Genomic DNA, 20,945 nt, shown 5'->3' with positions numbered 1-20,945 from the left:
ATGTACCAAAATCTGTTAGTCTGCAGGTTGACAGCTACAAGTTAGAGAAGTTGTTGTAACAATGTTTATAGAATGACTGCATCATTTATTATAGCATGTACTTCAGTCAATAGACAGTTTTTCAACTTTAATTTTTATGCTGTTTGAATATAAAAATCTGTCTTTTCCAGGGACCTTAAGCCAGAGAACATCTTATTAAATGAAGATATGCACATTCAAATAACAGACTTTGGAACAGCAAAAGTATTATCTGCAGATAGCAGACAAGGTTTGCCATTATTCATTATGTGACATCAATAATTATAGCAAGTGATCCTTTGAAAATGTACATATGCTGTATTTACAAGATTGTAACCTTCAAATATCCTTACCTCATCTAAATTCCTAAAAGATCTCAAAACAGTTTTGAAGATCCCTACTTAGATTATGTCAGAGGTGGTAATGTTTGGTGTAGTGGAATACCAGCTAGATTACCAAATATACTGGGAGGTTGAGCTACTTTAGATTACTTAGTTTTCATTTGCAAGACAAGAATACACACAATTGGTCACCTTATACAGTACGTTTTAACTCTGCTTAAAAGTTTAACTCCAGTGGCTGACAGAATGGCACAAATGTGAAGCTTGTAGAATTAATGTATCTGCAGATGTTACTAACAGCCTAAATAGGTGCTGCAAACAATGCCTGAAAAAAAGCTCTAGGCTGAAGTGAATTCAGTCGGCTTTTTTTCCTTCACTATAGCAAACGTGTGTTGGTAGGCTTTATAACTAAGTAGGTAGCTAAATGCCTAGCTTCTTGAACCAAATAGGTATCCCTGAGATGGATTTGTTTCTTCCAAGCAGGTTTTGTGGATAGGTAGAGTTAAATTCTCATGAGTTCTTTGCAGCATTATGTAATTTGGAGTGGATTGCCTTTTTGGTTTTTTTTTTCCCTAACTGGATGGGGAAGGGGTGTATTGGCTTATGCATAAGTGTGTGTTTGCTTATTTCTTTCTATTTCCTTAACAGCGCGGGCAAACTCATTTGTAGGGACAGCACAGTATGTTTCTCCAGAACTGCTGACAGAGAAATCTGCCTGTAAAAGGTGAGGACTGTATTCCAGAACTTTACTGACTCTTTACTTGACTGTCAAATAGAAAGGATGGGATAAATGAAGAAAGCAAACAAGATGCTTGAGTATTTTAATAGAGTTTTAAATTCTTTCTTATCAAGTATTGCTTCTTGTCTGAGGGAGGGTTTCCTCAGTTCATATACTTTTTAGAGTTCTGCTAACAGGATTAGGTGTTGTTGGAAAAGGAGGTGTATAAGGTGAAGTTGGATTTCTTACCCATAAATCAGAAAAACTTTTTCTGTTATCTAAGTAATATAATTATTTTAATTCTGTTTTATATAAGATTTCTCAAATGTGGTATTTCTTGCTGTAGTAACAACAGAATGTCACATACTGTTCAGTTGAGAAGGCTGCAGCTTTCTTTCACTTGTATTTAGATGAACTTGCAGTTATCTTTCATAAATTCTACTTCAGATAAAAGTTCATCTCTCTGCCTGGTATAAGCGATGCCCTTAAGAAATTGCTTAACTCATTAAAATCACTTGTTGATGGTAACCTACAGAATGTGTATATCTATTTTTATTGCAATGATGGAAGAGTAAGCTAGTTGATGGCAAATCACAGGTAAAAAGGATCATTTGTATGAATAGGTGTAGCAATTTGTGGTAGCATTTCTTAAAGTGATAGAGATACCGTCAGACTTTTCACATCTTTTTAGTGAAGAGCTTTTGACTGTATTGCATAATGGAAAGACTTAATCAGAATATCATCTCCTTTAGAAGTTGCATAATGCTTCACCTGTACAGAGAACTCTTAATTTGAGTAGTTTTAAGTCTTTGTTAGTATTTTTGTCTTCCATGAGGATTTTGAAGCTTTAATCAAATCTATGGATAGCTTGAGACAAAATAAGGTAAAAGTGTTCTTTCAGGCCAAAACACTAAAACTTAACTTTCCTTTACCCACTGTGCTAAAACATAGCTTTCCCACACATACCATTTATAGCCCGTATTTTTGTTTGTCTCTTAAGAAAAGCATTAAGTGAAAAAGGTAAAAAACTGTAATATTGTAATATATTCTGGGTTTTAAAATCAGATATTTAGAGAAAAGTATTTTAACTCTGAAGGGACATATATTGAATTAAGTTGGATGAATCCTTGAAATGTCATAATGTGGATAATCAGTACGAATTCAGAGTCATTACATACCCATTATTTTGACTGAGAATTCAGCTGTCTTCCAGTTTTTGTGGGACTGTTACTCTACAGTTTGGTTTTTTTTTTTTTTTTGAAAGTTATCTTGCTCACCTACTCTTCTGTCAAGGGCTGAAGTGAAAATAGTGTGAAAATTATACAAAGCAGATTTGTGCACTGGGTTGATGCTATGTTCTAAGTAGCAGAAGGTTAAGAACGTTTCTTTTTAAATTGTATTTTAAAGATTTCTTTTACAGAAGGTTGCTATGTTTTTTCCTCTTTGTTTTGAAGCTCTGACCTCTGGGCTCTGGGATGTATAATATATCAACTTGTAGCTGGATTGCCTCCCTTTAGAGCTGGGTAAGAGATTTGAGCTATTTACATGTGGATCATAAATATATTGTCTCTGACTGATTTTTACCTTGCTACCTGGTCTTAAGTATTTTCATGATGCAGAGCTGGTGTTGATGTCATGCCTGCTGTTATTTGTCCTTTTTGATGCCATGAAGTTGCCTAGACAGATATAACTAGAGCTGCTGAGAGGGAGATTCCTTAAGCTATCCTAGAATTTCACACTTCATTTGTACCCTGATGGTAACTATGTCACTATAGGTGAAGAAGTTTTTAAGGCATATCCTCAACACTCTGAGTCATTTGAGCTTTTCTTGTTATTGTTCAAGTATCTGGTGCTTACAGGATCGTAGTACCCCTTCACCCTAGGAAGATTTATAGGAATATAACTTAACTTGTAGATTTCTTGTTTAAAATTTATCTGGGTTATTCAGGTTAAGGTGAAAGACCCGTAAGAATTAATAACAAGAGTTAATATTTTTCTCTTCTGCAGAAATGAATATCTTATATTCCAGAAGATAATAAAATTGGAATATGACTTCCCAGAAAAATTTTTTCCCAAGGCAAAAGACCTTGTGGAGAAGCTATTGGTAAATATTTGTGCTTTTCTTCTTGAATGTAGTATGCTTGTCTTGGTCAGTTTTATAACTGACCAAGTACCTCAATGCCTAACTTCTTGAACTAAAATGTATCACTGAAATTGATTTGTCGTTAAATTGTTTGACATTGGGAACATTCAGCTTATGCTGTTCTCTTTTCTGGAAGTTTCTATGCACTCTTGCAAATTTTATAATGTGAACATCTGTGAGCATTATTGACTGTGTAGGGGACTGTCTTGAAAATCAACATCTGTTATTAAACAGAACTTTTTAAATTTTTTTTTTTTTGAAAATCTGAATTCTCAAGTATGGATAAGGAATATCTTTCTGTGAAATGGAAGCAAACAATTCTAGATACTGTGCATTACAAGCAGAAATTAAGATTCAAATTCTTAGGTTGACATAGTTCTCAGATTAATTGTTTTTGAGTTGTATAAGGGATCATTTAGTTGAAAACAGCATTCTGTACATCACAGGCAGATATATTCATTACAGTATAAATCCAGTTGCCTTGCATTTTAGCATGCAGTTACCTTATGCTTAACATGTCTCAGTAGTATCAGCCTAAGAATTTCTGTGAAGTTTGACAAGTAGGAAAAAAAAATTGTTCTGTTCCATCAGTGAGATTATAGTCATTCATTATATATGACACTCAACTGAATATGCAGAGAACATTTTAGGTGTTAAAAGCTTTTTTAAGTTCAATAGTCTATCATATTATCAGGGGATGAGGAAGAAGCACTTATCCTTGTGGATGATGATGATGATGATGATGATGAATAGAGCCTAAAAGGCCTGGCAGTGCGTTCCAGTGTCCAGGACCAATTCTGTGGCCAATTCTATTCCAGTGTCCCCTGAATGGTGAAGTGCAGGTTGCATTAACCTGGTTGTGTCCTGAGAACTATGTCATTTTGAGGTGCTTGAGAAGTTGATGTTTGACACCACCTATAGTTTCTGCAGCTTCTTGCATCATTAGAATGTGATGGTGGACTAAACTTAAATGAGGTGTGCTTCATCAGGCCTTCTCTGTATGTTTGGTTCAGTCTTTACAAAGAAGCAAAGCCAAAAAAATGTGTGGACCTAAAGAAGTGCTCCTATCCTTAGATCTAAGAGCTGATCTAGTAGAAAATGTTGACGAGACATACTGACAAATAACATCTTTTGTTATAAACAACCTCTTTATATTATAGATATGTATGCTTAGGGCAGGGGGGCAAACTGGTTTTACACTTTCACATGGTGCTTTGCAAAGGCAAATAATGCTTGCCTTTTGTCATTATTTTATGCATCTTAATTTTAATTTGCGTAGGTTCTAGATGCTGCCAACCGATTAGGTTGTGAAGAAATGGGAGGATACGGACCTCTTAAAGCTCACCCTTTCTTCGAATCTATTGTGTGGGAGAACCTACATCTTCAGACACCCCCTAAACTTACAGCGTATTTACCTGCTATGTCAGAGGATGATGAAGACTGTTATGGAAATGTATGTTTTTCTACTACTATATTCAGCTCTGATGCTGCCTGAGACTTCCATTATAGCATAACTATTGAATATTAATATAAATAAATAATAGAAAGATAAACATTTTTACTTAAGCTACTTAGTTAGATTTTAATGATGATTTTATTTATTAAGAATCTAAAAAAATTGCTGGTTAGATTTTCACTTAAGTCAGCATTTGTTTTCTGATAAAGTGAGTATTTTGAAAACACAAGGCTGGCTTGCTTTTGATCAGTCATACTTCTTTGCATAAATACCTGCTGATCTTCAGGGAGTAGGCTGGGGTTTTGCCCAAGAGCAAAATAAACAACAACATGCTTAAAATTAAAAGCCACAGTTTAGTGCAAAATAAGCTTTTTAATAAAAGACATTTAATTACTTCACTTTTGTTTCCTCCTTTAGTATGACAATCTCCTGAGTCAGTTCGGTTGCATGCAAGTTTCTAGTTCTGCCTCTTCCCATTCACTGTCTGCTGCAGAGACAAGTACACCACAGACATCAGGAGGAAATATTGAACAGTATATTCATGATCTTGACAACAATTCCTTTGAGCTGGATTTACAGTTTTCTGAAGATGAAAAGAGGTTACTTCTGGCAAAACAAGCTGGTGGAAATCCTTGGTAGGATCTTTGAATGTAGCTAAATAACTTGCACATCAATAAAGAATCCTGAAAAACAAGTGATTTTGATTCAAATTAGTATTTGTCATTCTCAGTACTTTCAAGTACAATTAACAACTAGATTTTTCTTGGATTCTATTTTTAAAGCAATAGCAGCAAAACCCTAATATTATATTTCTAAAATTTACAAGGTCTAGAAGATGATGTGGAGTGTGTTTATAAGATAGGCAGATTGACGCTGTCCTGTGCTGCGGAGTCTTCGCTCTAAGTCCTAGAACTAGAAAAGGTTATTTTTTACAGATGCCAGAAGTTGTTGGAATTTTTTGCATGATAATACTTTGTGGATATCTAACCAAAATGCCTCCAAACTCTGTAACAGCACTTCTTTTCACTCTTAGAGAAGTCTCTTGTGTGGATTTTTGTCATTGTTGTTGTTCTTGGGGTGGGATGGGGGGGTTGTTTGGGGATTTTTGGTTGGTTTGTTTGGGGTTTTCTTGTTTATTTTTTTGTTGCTGTTTTATTTGGTTTTGTTAATTTTCTTGTTTGGTTTTTTGTTTTGTTGGGTTTTTTCGGTTCTGGTTTTTTGATTGGGTTTGGTTTTGTTTGGTTGGTTTTTTTACCCCCTGTCAAATTTTAGAAAAAAACTCTGGTCTGGGCTAAAGAAGAGTCCAAAACTCATGTACTAAAGTTGTTCAGGACTCTCATGGAAAAGGACATGCTAGGTTGTGACATGAAAAACTGCTTGATCGTTGTAGCTGTGAAAGAATTACTTCTGGAGTAATAGTTATTTTTCTTTTTCTAAGGCATCAATTTGTAGAGAATAACTTAATCCTAAAAATGGGTCCAGTGGACAAAAGAAAGGTAAGGGCTTTTCTTAATTTCCTGTAACAAGATTGAGCTGTCAAAGTTTTCAACTAATTTTTGGGTGTGCCCAAGTGTGCCTGATGGTTGTCGTGTGTGCCCAGCTTTGCCCTTGTGCGCCCTAGAGTGCCCGAGTGCCGTCATGTGTCTGAGTGTGCCCAGGCATGTGCCCTTGTGGTCCTGACTTGCAGATGGATAAACAGCCTGTTTTAAAGCTTCCTTGTTTAAACAATTTGTCTCCTATGAACAAGTTATTTTCAAAGATTCAGTGTTTTCTAGTGAGTAGATTTTTTTTTTTTTAAATTTAGTCATCTGCTCTTGATTTCGTGGAAAAGCCTAAGTAAATCTGTTATTGATGCTTTTCTTTTGAGATTGTAGCAAATGAGTGTTTGCTCATCTTTCTTCTCCCAGTCTGATATAATCCAATAAACACACTTTCTTGATGCATGTCTGAATGTGGTTTGAACCAAAACTACCAAAAAATGAAATACAAGCTCATGTTGTTCTCAAATGTGTTCTTTTTCCTGGATCAGACTTTGTGCCTTTATCCTGAAAGAGGCAGAGGTGGCATTTGAATAGCTCTAGGTACTAACTTCAGCAGTTTACAGATAAGCAAGGATAGTCTGCATCAGCTTTAGAGGAAAGAAGGTTCTCTTTCACCTTAAGTTTCTACCTGCTTCTTTGTAGTCTTTTTTTTTCTACAAAATCATGACTATGGATTTCTTTGAGAAATAGATTCTCCTTCTAGGTGGTTTATGTTTTTCTAGAATTTGAAGATACTTTCCCGAAACAGTACTTGTGTTTTGCCATGCAGTAGAAATGCATTGCAACACCCTAAAAAAGGAGTGAGATCAAATCAGTCAAGTAAAATTAAAGACTTCCCCAAATGCAAATATACCATCCTGGCACTGAGCTGTTTTTATCCTGCCTCTGTTGTTTAATTTTTAATTCCCTTATGAAATTTTTTTTTTTCTTTTTTTGCGTTGCTGCTTCTACTTTTCTTGTTAGGGATTGTTTGCACGTCGGCGCCAATTGCTGCTTACAGAAGGGCCCCACCTGTATTATGTGGATCCTGTCAACAAAGTTCTAAAAGGAGAAATTCCATGGTCTTTAGAGTTGCGTCCAGAAGCCAAGAATTTTAAGACATTTTTTGTTCACACGGTGAGTTCATTTGCTGAATTTTCTTTGTCAATTACTCTAAGGTCCTTGGACAATTTCTGTAAGTTATCAAAAAGATTTTTCTGGAGAAAGTATAATTGCTTAGATGCAAAATTTCATAGTCCTAGTTTAAAACAAAACTAAACAAAAGCCTGAACAAAGTCAACCAAAAAAAAGCACTAAATCCACAACCCCGAACAAAATCAAATGATGCAACAAAAATTACACAAAAACTCACTCTGACATGCGCATTTCATCTATCACAAAATTGCAACTTTATTTTTATTATTAGTGTTTAAATAAACCATAAGTGGATTTTGGGCTTTGAAGAACGTTCTTAAGGATTTCTAAAATTTTGCCCTCTTTGTATGTAGTGAATCATGAGAGGGTATAATAAATTGTCAGTTGATTGCTTAAAAATATTCAGGTGCCAGATGTATGGTTAATCAGTAATATATAGTGTTATATAGCTGTAATTGCATTTAACTTTCAGAAAATTAATGAACTAATTCTGAATAATAATTTTATTGGTAGGTGCAGAATGGCTATTGTTTTTTGGTTAAACTATGTTTGGAGTAATCATTAAAATCTTGTTCACTTATAGCCAAACAGGACATATTACCTGATGGACCCAAGTGGGAATGCTCATAAATGGTGCAAAAAGATACATGAAGTTTGGCGGCACAGATACCACCAGAATGCTGCAAAATAGTAAAGCTCATCCAAAATTTCCCAGTTTCCCTTCTTGCTGCTAGAACTCCGTGTGCAGCCGATCAGAAGAATCTTTTCAATCCACCTATTGCCATCTCAAGGGGAAGCATACATCTGAAATGTTCTTGGGTTTTTTTTTTTTTTGGTGTTTTTCAGTTTTTGGTTTTGGTTTTGTTTTCTGTTTTTGGTTTTCTTCTTTTATTTGTTTGGGGGTTTTGGGATTTTTTTGAGGGGGTTGTTTGTGTGGGGTTTTTTTGGGTTTTTTGTTTTTGGTTTTTTGGGTTTTTTGTTGTTTTTTTTCTAAGAAGGAAAAAAAAAAGGAAGACAAGCAAAAACCTAATGGAAGTCAGGGTTACTTTGCTCGCTCTTTGTGCTTCTGTTGAGGCTTCCACATGCATATCATTGCAGTGAAGATCTTGCTTTTGTGCACTTCAGTTCAGTTTCTGCTGCCAGCTAGTGGATAGACCTTGCATTACCAGCTTCACTTAAATGAGTTAAAACCAATCCACACGCACACACACGAATCATGTACCAGCCTTGCATTTTTATGGGGCTGGAGTTTTCTGTCACTCTCAGATTATCATTCAACTGTTTCATCAGGGAGCTTTTATATGCCTCTCCTAAGTACCACCTCTTTGTTTTCTCTTTCTTTGCTCACAGTCTCCCAGCTTATTGGTATAAGGCATTTGTCGCCAGGTCAGTTGCACCCTTGTGTAATTCCTAACATAGTTCTGGTTTGAGGATTTGTGTGGTACTTTAGTAATTGTGAATGAATCAGATGTATTTGTCTGGAAGACAGGCTCCAATGATAAAGCTTTTTGAGAGAGTAAAATGCTGAACATAGCACTGAAATTTCTAAAATTGAAATGTTTGCTTCTGAAGCATTTTTTACATTAAGTTTAAATTTTAATATAAGTCATATGTGTGTTTAATCGAGGGACAATAAATTTGCCAGCATGCTTTTAACTAATGCTAACTAAAAGAGAACTAGTTAGTATGGGGGAGAAAAGGCTACGATTGAAATGGTAAATAGTTTTTCACCTTTTCAGCAGATTGAGGCCTAGAAGCTTTCTTTCCAGGGTGTGCATATGTTGTGCATTTTAGTGGGGCCAGCCTATTTACTTGGGTAGACAAGGAAGTGTGAAAACTTTGTATAATTGATTGCTTGACTTTTTTTGTCTCATTGTGTAATGAGATGTCAGTTCTATTTTTGGTCCTTGGCCAATCATTCAGGAACTCTTGAAAAAATGTAAGAAGTTGAAATATAGATAATAAAGTAATCTGGTGAGAAAATCAAAGGCAAATATTGATACAAAAGGGAAAATATATGGTACTTAAAGCATATCTATATAATGAGAATATTTTTCATATCTGTCTCCTTTATCTCTTCAAATTATGACTATTTTTATGGTCAAACATCTCTTGTTGTGCTACAAAGACACGACTTCCTGTGTGGTAAAAAAAACTTTCCCAGTGGTATTTTCAACATGCCTGTGTTCCTAAACCTTACAGACGGAAATGATCTAGGTCTGGACAAAGGCATTCCTTCCTTGTTTTAAAAGCAGTATAAACATCACACCTACTTATTCACTCACTACACATACCATTACTTTGCATTTTGAGTTGTTATACTATGATGTGCTTTTCCTTCCACCAAAGAAAGGTTTCTCTACAATGTTGGAAAAACTCATAGGCCACTGTTTTCTAAAAGCAGTATTTTAAAAACAATAGCTTACCAGATTTCTCAGAAAATATGTGAATGTTGAGTATTTTCTTGTACAGGGTGAAGGAGATTTATTTTTGGTCTCTTAAAAACTGTTTTAAGTGGTTGAAGTTGATGTTAGTTCAGCTTTCCAGTCTTTAAAAGAGACAGTGCAGTTGCCTTTTCTTTTGGAGCAACTGCATTCCTGTAGTCTTCTGTATCACACCATATACAGAAACCTGAGAGAAGGCTTACTGTGTCTGATGTTAAAGGAGAGAAGGGATCCTGCAAATGACTAAGAAAGACAGAAAAGTGTTCCCTTTGCATCATGAGAAATTTCATCACATAGAAAGTACCCTCCTTGTCACTCAAATTTGAATAGCACAGTGTACCTTTGATCTATGTCTGCAGTAAGCTGTATATGCCATTCGAACCAAGACGACATGTATTTTAAGTCTGTTGCAGTGCTATCCATTTGTTCTCCAGCTGTCAAATTCCAGCCATGTGTTGTGTCTGCTGGTGGCAACCCTACCACTTTTGGATTTAGTCTCTGGTATAGAGATCTAGACCAGATGTATTCCCAGCTTTATATAGGAGAGTTTGGCACTGCTGTTTAGTGTGACAGAACTTGGCCTCATGTAAAAAGTTTGGCAAAATGACCTCCATTGGCTTGTTAACTAGGTAGAAATCTAGGTGTGCTTAAACATGTTTAGTCATTTTACCATAGCAAATTAATTATGTTTTTTCACACCTTGAAAATCTCTCAGTAGGCTTTCATCCTGCCCACCTAAAGATTTCAGCCAGCCAGATCTTTGTAGCAGTAAGCTGCCAAGAAGGTATCTGGAAGACTGATGTCTGCATTCAAGAAGCCTTTTTTTTTTTTTTTTTTTTTTTTTTTTTTTAATTGACAGTGCTGTGATTGGAAAGCTGTGAGCATCTTTTGCAAGCATCACTCCACTTAGAACTTCAGTATTCCTAATCCAATCTTAGCTACCACTTTTTTGGAAAGGAACTGGAACTTTACTGGGAGAGGTATTTCTGTTTCTTGGACTATATGTAGAATCTGAAAGGTGGCAAGAGTATGGATGAGGCATCACAAAGCAGTCATGGATTCAAGTATGTTTTACCAGTTCGTCCACTTAAATGTGTGTGATAGGTGCTGCATACTGTGAAGGGCTGGTACCCATTTTAAATGCTCCTGTGCGTCATGGGAATGAAATGTGCAAGGGAGGTTCTCAGAGCTGCACATAGGCCAGGTGATTTTTCTGCTTGTAATCCAAGGTTTTCAAAGCAGAAAAAAAAAGTTAGGTACTTGAAGACTCTTCTTAAGATTCCTCCTTACTGCAGACCTACTGAAAACCCAATCTGTTGATTGTTTCTATCTCTTGCCATTTGAACAACTGCCAATCATTTATGAAGAATCTGGTCAATAATGTTGTAATTTTGCTTTGCTTGGTATTTGAACTTCAGAAAGGTGTTTATTCCATCTTTTTCTGTGGTGTGGAGCTTAAAAAAGGATGAACTACTACTGCTCAGTCACAAAAAGTTTAAGACTAATAAACTGAGAAATTAGTTTTTTACCATTTTCCTTGAAGTCCAGTTTTGTATTAAGAAAGTCACTTCAGATGTGATGTGGAGGCATTGTTAGCAAACTGGTATTGCCTGTTACAATTCCATTTGCTAGGCACTTAGGTGCTGAAAACATCAAAGTATCAGTACTGTGCTCTGTTTCTTCTGACATGGATTTAATTGTGAATTATCTGCTATATATAAGTCTGAAAAGAATTGTGGATAGAAACAAAGATGGGATGATTCTAATCAGCTTTCATTGTTAAAGATGGTTAATTTAGTGTGCTCTATACAATTATATTTTGTGCTGGGAACTTTGAAAAATTGTGAGAATTTCCCACATTTTCTTTTGAATGGTTAGTAAAGTCAAGACAATTACTTAATTTGGCTTGTGGACTAAACATTTGATTTCAACATCTTGCTGAGGAAAGAACTTGTGTATTTATATTTGCCCAAAGATGTGGCCTCTGGATGGATTCTGATCATTCTTTCTACTAGTAAATTGCACAAATAGGTGTGGTATTTATATCTGAAATTTTGCTGAATGCCTGTAATATTTCATGGTAGTATTTTATGAATCAAATGGAAATGCTCCTGCAAAGCCCCATGATACAGATTGTCCATCAGTTGATCAAGTGAGTTTATAGACCGGTAGTTCAGTGAACCAACACAGCATGTTTTCATTTATGACTGATTATTTCAGAATGTTTCCTCTTTTATAGAATAAATTACTGTAATGCAACAAACAGTTGGAGAGGTTCTTAAGCCCAATAGCCTAGTTTTAGAAGAAAGAGAATATACTGAGTTGGAAAGGACCCATCAAGTCCAACTCCTGGCCCTGCACAGGACTCCCTAGCAATGTGCCAGACACCTTCTTGAGTTCAGGCAAGCTTGGTGCTGTGACTGCTTTGTGGGGAGCCTGTTCCAATGTTGAGCCACCGTCTGGGTGACAAACCTTTTCCTGACACCTGTCCTAAACCACCCATGACACAGCTTCATGCCATTTTCTCAGTCCAGTCCCTGGTCAACAGAGCTATCTGTCTGTCAGCTGGGCCATGTATGTAGATGATTGCCATTTGACAAAGCTTCCTCTGGCCATGTACTAACTGACTTGATGTGGTGAATGTTCAAAATAGTAGCAGAACTGAAAATAACTATATCTGATGAAAGACAAAAAATAGGAATCAGCAACCATAATCAGTTTTGATATATGTATGCTGTTTTAAGGTTGATGGCAGTCAGTTACATGTGTACTATGCTCTACCTAGTTTGTAGCTGTAACTGTGATGTACAGAAAAAAGAAAAAACCCATCCCAAACCAACAAAACCCCTGAACCCCCTCAACAAACCACAAAACAATCTCCCCTCCTCCAAGAACTCATGAAACCGAAGCAAATAATGCAATGATATAAGATACCCACTTTTGTATTTTTATTCTTCTAAGGTTATTTGCTGGCTCTTGTTGGCCTCTATTTCAGTCTGTGTTATTTAAATTCTAATATATGAATTATTTGGATTGAGTTCATGTTCGGGGCCATGGTGTTGTATGTATTGATGTACAGCCTTGAATGTGAATAATTATTGTAAACTATATTTTACACCTTTTTTTCTGGCTTTATTATATAAATTTTCTATTGGTCAATGATTTAATCATATCTCATAATTTAATGTTTGTTCTCTTCTCGACAGATCTCTGTGCTATAGATGTGTAGTTAGTGACTGGATGACGGATTTCACTTATGCTTGGTAGTCTGTAATAAAGGCATGTAGGGTTTGCGCGGCCTCCGCCTCTTCCTTCCGCCGTGGGGCGGGGGGTCCGGGGCACGGGGGCCGGGCCGGCGGCGACCGTGCCGCGGCCGCGAGCGCCGGGGCCGCAGCGCAGCCCGGGCCGCTGTTCCTCCCGCTTCCGGTGGGCGGAGCGCCGGGGCGGCCCCTTCCGGCGGTGGCGAGGATGGCGGCGGAGAACCACTGTGAGTTCCCGGTGCCCCCGGCCGGCGGCCTCGCTGCGGGCGGGCCTTGCCGTCGCTGTAGCTCGGCCCCGCTGCCCGGCTCGGGGCCCGGCAAGTGGGTCCGGCTGAACGTGGGGGGCACCTGCTTCCTGACCACTCGACAGACGCTCTGCAGGGACCCTAAGTCCTTCCTCTTCCGCCTCTGCCAGGCCGACCCCGACCTGGACTCGGACAAGGTGAGCGCGGGCCCTGCAGCGCCCGCTCCCCGCTTCGGGCCCGCTCCCCCCGCGGCCGCTCCCTGCTCCGGCCCCGCTTCCCGCCGGGCGCGCCGAGGCTGCTGCGCTGCGGCCGCGCCCGCCCAGGCGGCCGCCGGGTCGCGGCCGGAGAGCGCGGGGCGCCGCGGAGAGGGGTGGCAGGAACTGCTCTGCTGCCGCGGAGGGACTCTTGCTGAGGAGTGCTGCTGAATGAAAGATGTCGTGCGAAGCAGTTGGGTTCGGGAATAACAAAAGTGCTCTTAAGTACAGCAGGAGAGCACGGTATCGTTTGTACGCTTGTGTAATTTTTAATGTCTGGCGGGGTCTAGTTTTAGTGGAATATCTGCGTGCACTTACATTGTGTTATTTCTGCACTGTCATTATTCTCTTGTTCAATTACAAGAACCAGAGCAAAGTACTTTTGATAATAATCTCTCACTTAGACGTAGCATTCTGTCTTTTCAACAATTCTTGGAGAAAAATATTGCATAGATAGCAAGTAGTGAGTGAATATTTTTGTATTTGCTCTGACTCATTTTTACTAAAAATTAGGATTTTATTTGTGGTGTGATATGTAGTAACGGATATAAAGTATATAGTGCTGGCTTTGAATGAGATTTTAGAGCATCACAGGCAAAAAAAAGTTGTCCAGTACAGCTAGGGAAAAGAAAGGAACAGCTTATAACCCTATAACCAACAGGTTGAAAATAAGGAGTTGCTTATTATATATAAATTTTGGAAATTTTTTTCAGTGATGTTAGTAGATTTCATCATTTTTTCAGGCACAACTTCCAGAAAGGATATTTGAACACTTAAGGTAGGGAACAGAAGGTAATGTTCCTGAGTTAGAAGAAAAAAAGGTTGAAATGTGGTGGTGTGGAAATTGTTTTGTTGTCGTCTTTGGTTTTGGTTGAGGTTTTTAATGGAGAGCTAAAACTAACCTATAAAAGTAAATTTTAAAATGTAGAGGGCTTACTGATAGGTCAACTGTCTTTGTTTGGGAGAGAGTAGGAAAGCATTCCTCTAATGTTTCTTAATTAAAAGATAAAGAACTGCTGTATGCTCTGGCAGATGGGAGGCCCAGCATTCCCAGCTGGGCAAGGGAGGGGGTTGTCCCCTTCTGCTCTGTTTTGGGCTCTGGCCTCACTTTCAGTCCTGTAGCCAGTTTTTGGCACCACAGTATCAAAAGGATCTAAGGCTCTTGGAGAGTATCTGAAGAAGAAACACGAAGTTTCACAAGGGGAAGCCATATGAGAAATAGCTGAGGGCACTTGGCTTCTTCAGCTGGAGAAGAGGAGGCCACAGGAAGGCTCATTGTTGTGTGCACCTTCTTTCTGAGGGGCAGAATTGATCTCTGCTCTGTGTGACCAGTGACAGGATCCAAGGGAATAGCATGGAGCTGTGTCGGTGGAGGTTTGTGTTGGATATCAGGAACAGGTTCTTTCTACAGAGGTTGCTTGAACACTGGAACAGGCTCCCCAGGGAATGGTCATGGCCCCAAGCCATGAGCTTGAGACACGTGGTGGGATTGTTGGGGCTGTGCTGTGCAGGTCCAGGAGCTGGACTTGATCTTTGTGGGTCCCTTCCAACTCAGGATATTCTATGAATCTGTGATCTCCTTAATACTTGCTACTGTAAAGAACTGAGAGGCTTCAAGAAAGGTAGCATATTGGCCTTTAAATGTCCTTCAGGTGCTAATGTTGAGTTGGACAGGGCAGCCTGTCTCTTGCTGTCAGGTATGTTTTCACTTGCAATGGAAGAAAGATTAACCTTTGGCACACCCTGTGGCAAAACTGGTGTTGAATAGAGAAAGATAGATGACATTGACTCTCTGAATTTAGTGTGTTCCACAATATCACTCACAGCTTTGTATTTAAAACTGTTTGAGACTCATTCAGCAAAGAAATCGGCAGTAGTGGTCATAGTTACTGTTCAGAATAGGACTTGTTTTTCATAGTATTTCAGTCTTGGTTTAGAGATTAATACATCAAAATAGACAAGCAGAGCCTTGCTCACCTTTTCATCATTGTTTAATTTAATGTTTTTACTGCATTACTGTTAATAATTTACATATGTTTCCCTGTTGCAGCATCTTCCTATTTTAGTTACATACCAGTTTTTCTTTTGCAAACTGTTCTAGCCTTCTTTTAATTTTCCCCTAAGAAGGAGATTGTCAAACTTAGTTAATAAGGTTTTGGAAGTAGTATTCATGCTTGCTGGTCGCATAACCTTGACTGCCAGCATTAAGAAATCTAAATCGTACTCATTATTCTAAGAAGTAACAGTTTCACTTCATTTGTCTATGAGATTTCTGTCTTGTCAGGTAGGTTGTGTTACTGATGTACTTCTGATAAGTACTGCTAGTCTGCAGACACTCAAAAGTTTTTAGGTCACACAGTTTGTGAAAAATTCACTAGTTCAATATTTTAAAAGTATCGGTGATAGGGGAGACAATTATTCATAAATCCAGATTTAGTATCAAATATTACTGTATTTCTCTGCATATTGCTGCCTTTATCAGAGCTCAGAATATGTAAATGATGTCATTTTAAAAAATATTCATGTTAGAGCATACAGCCTTGAGTGAAGATCTTGGTGGTATGACTTGAGTATATCCAGATCCAGTATTGGTCCCAATGAAGACAATTAATTGGAAATAAATTTATGACATTTCAGCTAGTGTTTGAATGCCATTCTTGGGGAAGTTGTTAAATGGGATTAGGGTCCACCTTTTGAGTCCTACTGGAATCCTGTACTGGATTATAGCATCCACAATTCAAGGTCACGGCAGGGCAGTGACTAGTCACAAGGTGAAATATGATCTGGTGAAAAGTTTTAAAGAACAAAACTTTTTTTTGGCAAGAAGTTTAAGAAGTGACATCTCTGTCCAGAAGGATGTACATGATGGAGACAAGAAATGTAATAGTGAAGCCTGTTCAGTCTAGCAAAGGTGTGGTGAAATCCAGTTAGCAAAATGTCAAACTATAGATGTCCTTGTTACAAAGTACATAATATTAGCAGTGACAGTAGTTATTTATTTTAATGGTTAGGTTACACCGCTAGTTTCTAAGAGGTAAATTTCACTGTAAATAAATTAAGTTCTTTGTGTGTTTAAAACTAAGGTCAGGGTAAGTGTTCATTATGATTCCTGTGAGCCTCAGTCTCCATAAAGATGGAAGTGAAAATATTTGCAACTGGAATACATGATCATTTCATTGCTTTGGTCAGTATTTTTCGAAGAATTGTAATTGCGAGCTACAATCACGCTGAACCAGGTGATTGAAAACTTAAGAGCAAGTTACTAAGTTTCCTCTAAAATTCCATGGTGTTTGTAACTTGAACTAAAGATTAGTGTGGGAGAGTGGTAATAAACAAATGCAGTCTTCACTGTACCTGGGCAATGCTGTCTTCTAAATGATGTCCTTTTCAACATGCATGAAAAAGGCCTAGAACTTACAGACATGGAAAAAAAGCTCTTGAGAGAAGAATGTAATGCAAAAGTCAAGCTGGGCAAAGATACAGTCGTGAATAACTAGCAGTTTAGGGTTGGATGCACAAAGACAGCATGCCTTTGTTTTGAGTCCTCTTATGAAGAATGTCAACATTTGCAGGAAACACTTCTAAGTGTGGGGTGATAGGATTATACTGAATAGAGAGGAAACTTGGATTTGCTGCTGTTCTGGTAAACATTAATACATGTTTGTATAAAATACATCTAAAAGAAAGAGAACTTCGAAACCTTATTAGAATATACGTTTGTCTGACATTTGTGTTATTCACCTGAAGTTTGGGAAATGGCTTCAAAATACCTACACTAGTTGTGTCAGCAGAGGTTCAAACTTGCTCAAAGCTTGTAGAAAAAAAATTTACTAGTTAGTAGAGGAAATTGTATAACTGGGACATCAAAGTCTATTAATACTTAAGCTAACAAGTCTAAAGCTAGTTATGTACATGCAAACTAACTACATCTTTAAATTGTCCAGATCACATTGGATCATGTTTGCAATTTAATATTTTATCTTACAGTAAAACTGTTTATATTAAAAGTGTCAAAATGCTAATTACATGTGATAGTGTGTTTTCATTTACATGTGTATGAAAATAGTCCTGATAATATTCTGAAAGACTTACAACCTGTATTTTTAGAGTTCTGGGTAGAGCAGATGACTACATTTCTGTGTCAGCTTGTATTGGATTTATGTTTACATAAATATTCTTAAAGATCTAGTGTAATCGGCTTTTCTTAGTGATTTCGTGATGAAGAGTTTAGCATACATTGAAGGCTGTTCAGGCAGCTCACTCCAAAGGAGGAGTGATAAGGCATTTCCTATAGGAGGATGCTGAGGAAGTAAAATTTTTGCCTCACTTACCTGTGCATTATTTGTTTATGGTTACAATATTCTTTACGGATTGGTTAATCTTTTGGCTCTTGACTCACTGGTGCTAGTGTGCAGCATCTCTGAGCTGCCAGGTCAATGTTCAAGACACACATCCTCCTCTCAATGCATATTTTCTATGTATGTAATCTGGGTAAGCAACTTTTGCGTGGAATTTAGATGCTCATGTGAAATCTGTTGGCAGAATTTGGGTTATGTGCTGTTAGAGTTTAGCCAGAGTTCTTTAACTGTTATATTTACTAATGTAAAAAATCAAACATCTATTACAACAAAAATTATAGGACTTTCTTGTGCCTTCTTTTTGTTTCAAGACACCTTGTTTTCTGAAAGGCTTCATGGAGTACACGATGACACTACTGAGATGGTATTTTTTTTCATGTATGACCTCTCATGAGATGGAAGTTGAAAGAGAAGGCCTGACATAGCTTCTGTCCTTTGTGGTTTTGTTGGAAGCTTGTTTCATATATAGAACAATTTCAGATAATGCAGGCCTTTGGAAAAAAAAAAAAAAAAAAGGTTCAGGCCTTTTGTGCAAGGAGTGAAGTAGATTTCATTTAGAGCTTATAATCGCTTTGCTTCTGTGACCCACCTCTCTATCTCTGTGGTGTAGAGCTGCTGACCGGAATTGCTTTGGAAGGTCATGTAAAAATCCACTGCAGTGTAAAAACAACAGTCATCTTAATGAAGAAGATTATTTCTATAGATTTGTTTTTCTTAGCTGGGAAAACTTCTAGTTTTGTAAGCTCTATGTTCCTTAATGCAGTTCAGATGATGACCAAGTACAGGGTTTTTTCCTTTTAAACAGCATTTCTTTTTATCTGTTTTGGATCGTCTTTTCCAACCTCGTTGGTTTCTTTTCTTTTACTGAATAATACTTTTCAGCTTATAATTCATACAATTTTCAGCTATTTTAATTTCTCTGGTTTGTATCTGTAGATTTTACATTCTATGTAACTATACTTAGAGATGAAATATTAAAACTATACTGCTTCATCTGTTCTCTTGCATACATAGTCTCACTTTTGTGAGACCATGATTTAGATCAGTAGAAATTGTGATTAGAATTCATTGAGCATTATCTGGTCTGAGTGTAGGTTAACTGACAGCACATGTTAATATGTTAGCATTGTCTTGAACAGTTAATTTTATACAAAAGTATACACTCCTTCACTTCTTCTGAAATGACACTGTATCTAGGTGTGTAAATCATTTAATTGTAATTATAGAAAGGATTTATGGTTTTGTAGTTCAGGCTGTGCTCTTTCTACATTCTACCAATCCTGGTTAGACAAGTGTAGTCATTCAGAAACTAAATCTGTGTACCTGAAAATACATCCACCATGGTTTTTTCCAGTGAAAAATTTCAGAAACTTTACGTACTGTTAAGTAGAGAGAACTTTCAGGCATCACAGTTCAGTAATCAAAACTTTCCATATGAGCATTAATGTTCGAGTGCAGAGGATTGAGTCAGTGGAATTTCTTTCATGTGGAAGAGCAATCATCCTTAGTACCTATGGTTTTGAGGGAGTATGATCCATATTTAGCTAGGATTATTGGTAATGATGATTTTTTCAGTATCTCCCATAAACTACTAGAATATTAAAAATAAGAATAAGTAAAAAAGTATTTGGGGTGCTGACACATCTCTCCAGTATGTATCTATAGGATATCCATTGCACCTAAACCTTAGGTACTAATAGATTAATACAGTTAGTAACCCCTTGATAATAGAAAGGAGCAGTGGATTACTTAGAAATCTTTCTGTGAATTTTCCTTAGACCTCCAGCCAGTACAAAATATGTACTTGATTGGAGGGATTCACATTAGATTCTAAATAACATAAGAATTACTGGTTTTGCTTTATAACTCTTTGTTAAGAATATTAGCTCTGCAGGTGAATTTCTTGTTTTGCAATTCCCAATATGCTGTAGTCTGTTCAGTAAAATGAGCATTAGTTTGAACTATTCATCTATTACTTCACTTGTCTGCATGAGATAGGTAGGAATTGCATCTTCAGTGTACAGATTTTTTTTTTTAGAAGATGCATGTACGATCCTTGCTTCATATGCAGCAATTCTCAGTACCCTGTGAATATTTGTACTTCTGAGCTAAGACAAAAGTAAATGTTTTACAGTAAAATGCTGAGGTTAAAAAGAATTAGGTTTGTTTGCCTTTAATTAATTAAAAAAAAAAAAAAGAAGAAGAAAAAAAAAGAAAGTGAAAATTGGAATTTGAAGCTTGCTAGAATGTAGCCTTTATTCTGACTCTTCAGGCTCCCAAATAAAGTTTCCTGGTTTTAAGTGCTATTTTTGACCTTAACTTTCAGTGTTCTCACCGCTGAGATCTTTCTTATTGACAATATTGTAAATTATTGATAAGGGGTTGGGGGGATTAATCAGATAAAAGAAGCCGTGTATTGGATGATTTGATTGATCAATCTAATACCATGACAGCTATAATTTTTAATTCCTTTTATTGTCTTTAATAAATGCAGCGTTCAGGGATGTGGCTACATCTGAATTCCTGCTCGCTGCAAGATGATTAGCTTGCGGTTGCCGCTTGGATGTTTACATCATTGTGGGGTTTTTGGTTTATTCGGTCTGGGCTTTGGCGTTCTCTTGCTTTGTTTTGTGTTGTTTGTTTGGTTTGTGTTTGTTTTTCTAATCTAGGATGAAACAGGTGCCTATTTAATAGACAGAGACCCAACCTACTTTGGGCCAGTGCTGAACTATCTCAGACACGGAAAATTGGTTATTAACAAGGACCTAGCTGAGGAAGGTAAGACATTCCTAAATATCTTGTTTGCTTGCCACTAGCTTCTTATTTTTACTTCTTTTGAGTCACCAAAACTAACTTGGAACAAGATGGCAAGCCTTAACCAGTATAGCATTTCTATCTGTTTCAAGCAAAATTGATAGGTATCATGTAGTTACAGTATATGGGGTTATTTGAACATTTTGAGTATGGTTCCTGATTTCACAACCCACATTCTCAGTTGGAACATAAGTGTTCGAACAAGAGAGGAGATGCCTT

The 20,945-nt window shown here is 37.3% G+C and overlaps 1 protein-coding gene across 4 annotated transcripts in view; it reads left to right on the top strand.

Annotated features, from left to right (window-relative positions):
* PDPK1 (3-phosphoinositide dependent protein kinase 1) overlaps window positions 1-20,945 on the top strand; it is a 63,146-nt gene that overhangs the window by 18,162 nt on the left and 24,039 nt on the right. For 2 of the 4 annotated variants that reach the window (XM_079320552.1, XM_079320553.1), the window contains exons 6-14: window positions 171-268; window positions 1,008-1,083; window positions 2,532-2,600; window positions 3,085-3,181; window positions 4,500-4,673; window positions 5,094-5,311; window positions 6,115-6,172; window positions 7,181-7,333; window positions 7,935-13,086. In XM_079320552.1, coding sequence (XP_079176678.1) covers window positions 171-268; window positions 1,008-1,083; window positions 2,532-2,600; window positions 3,085-3,181; window positions 4,500-4,673; window positions 5,094-5,311; window positions 6,115-6,172; window positions 7,181-7,333; window positions 7,935-8,042 — 1,051 coding nt within the window. In that variant the 3' untranslated portion in view covers window positions 8,043-13,086. Of the gene's footprint in view, window positions 1-170; window positions 269-1,007; window positions 1,084-2,531; window positions 2,601-3,084; window positions 3,182-4,499; window positions 4,674-5,093; window positions 5,312-6,114; window positions 6,173-7,180; window positions 7,334-7,934; window positions 13,087-13,229; window positions 13,498-20,581; window positions 20,691-20,945 lie in introns of those variants that run through there. The other 2 variants (XM_079320555.1, XM_079320554.1) reach the window with 2 other exon arrangements.

Source organism: Erithacus rubecula (assembly GCF_903797595.1).
Source record: "Erithacus rubecula genome assembly, chromosome: 17".
Taxonomy (NCBI): Eukaryota; Metazoa; Chordata; class Aves; order Passeriformes; family Muscicapidae; genus Erithacus; species Erithacus rubecula.
Note: the sequence above shows the minus strand (reverse complement) of the source record. Positions and strands in the feature narration are given on the sequence as shown.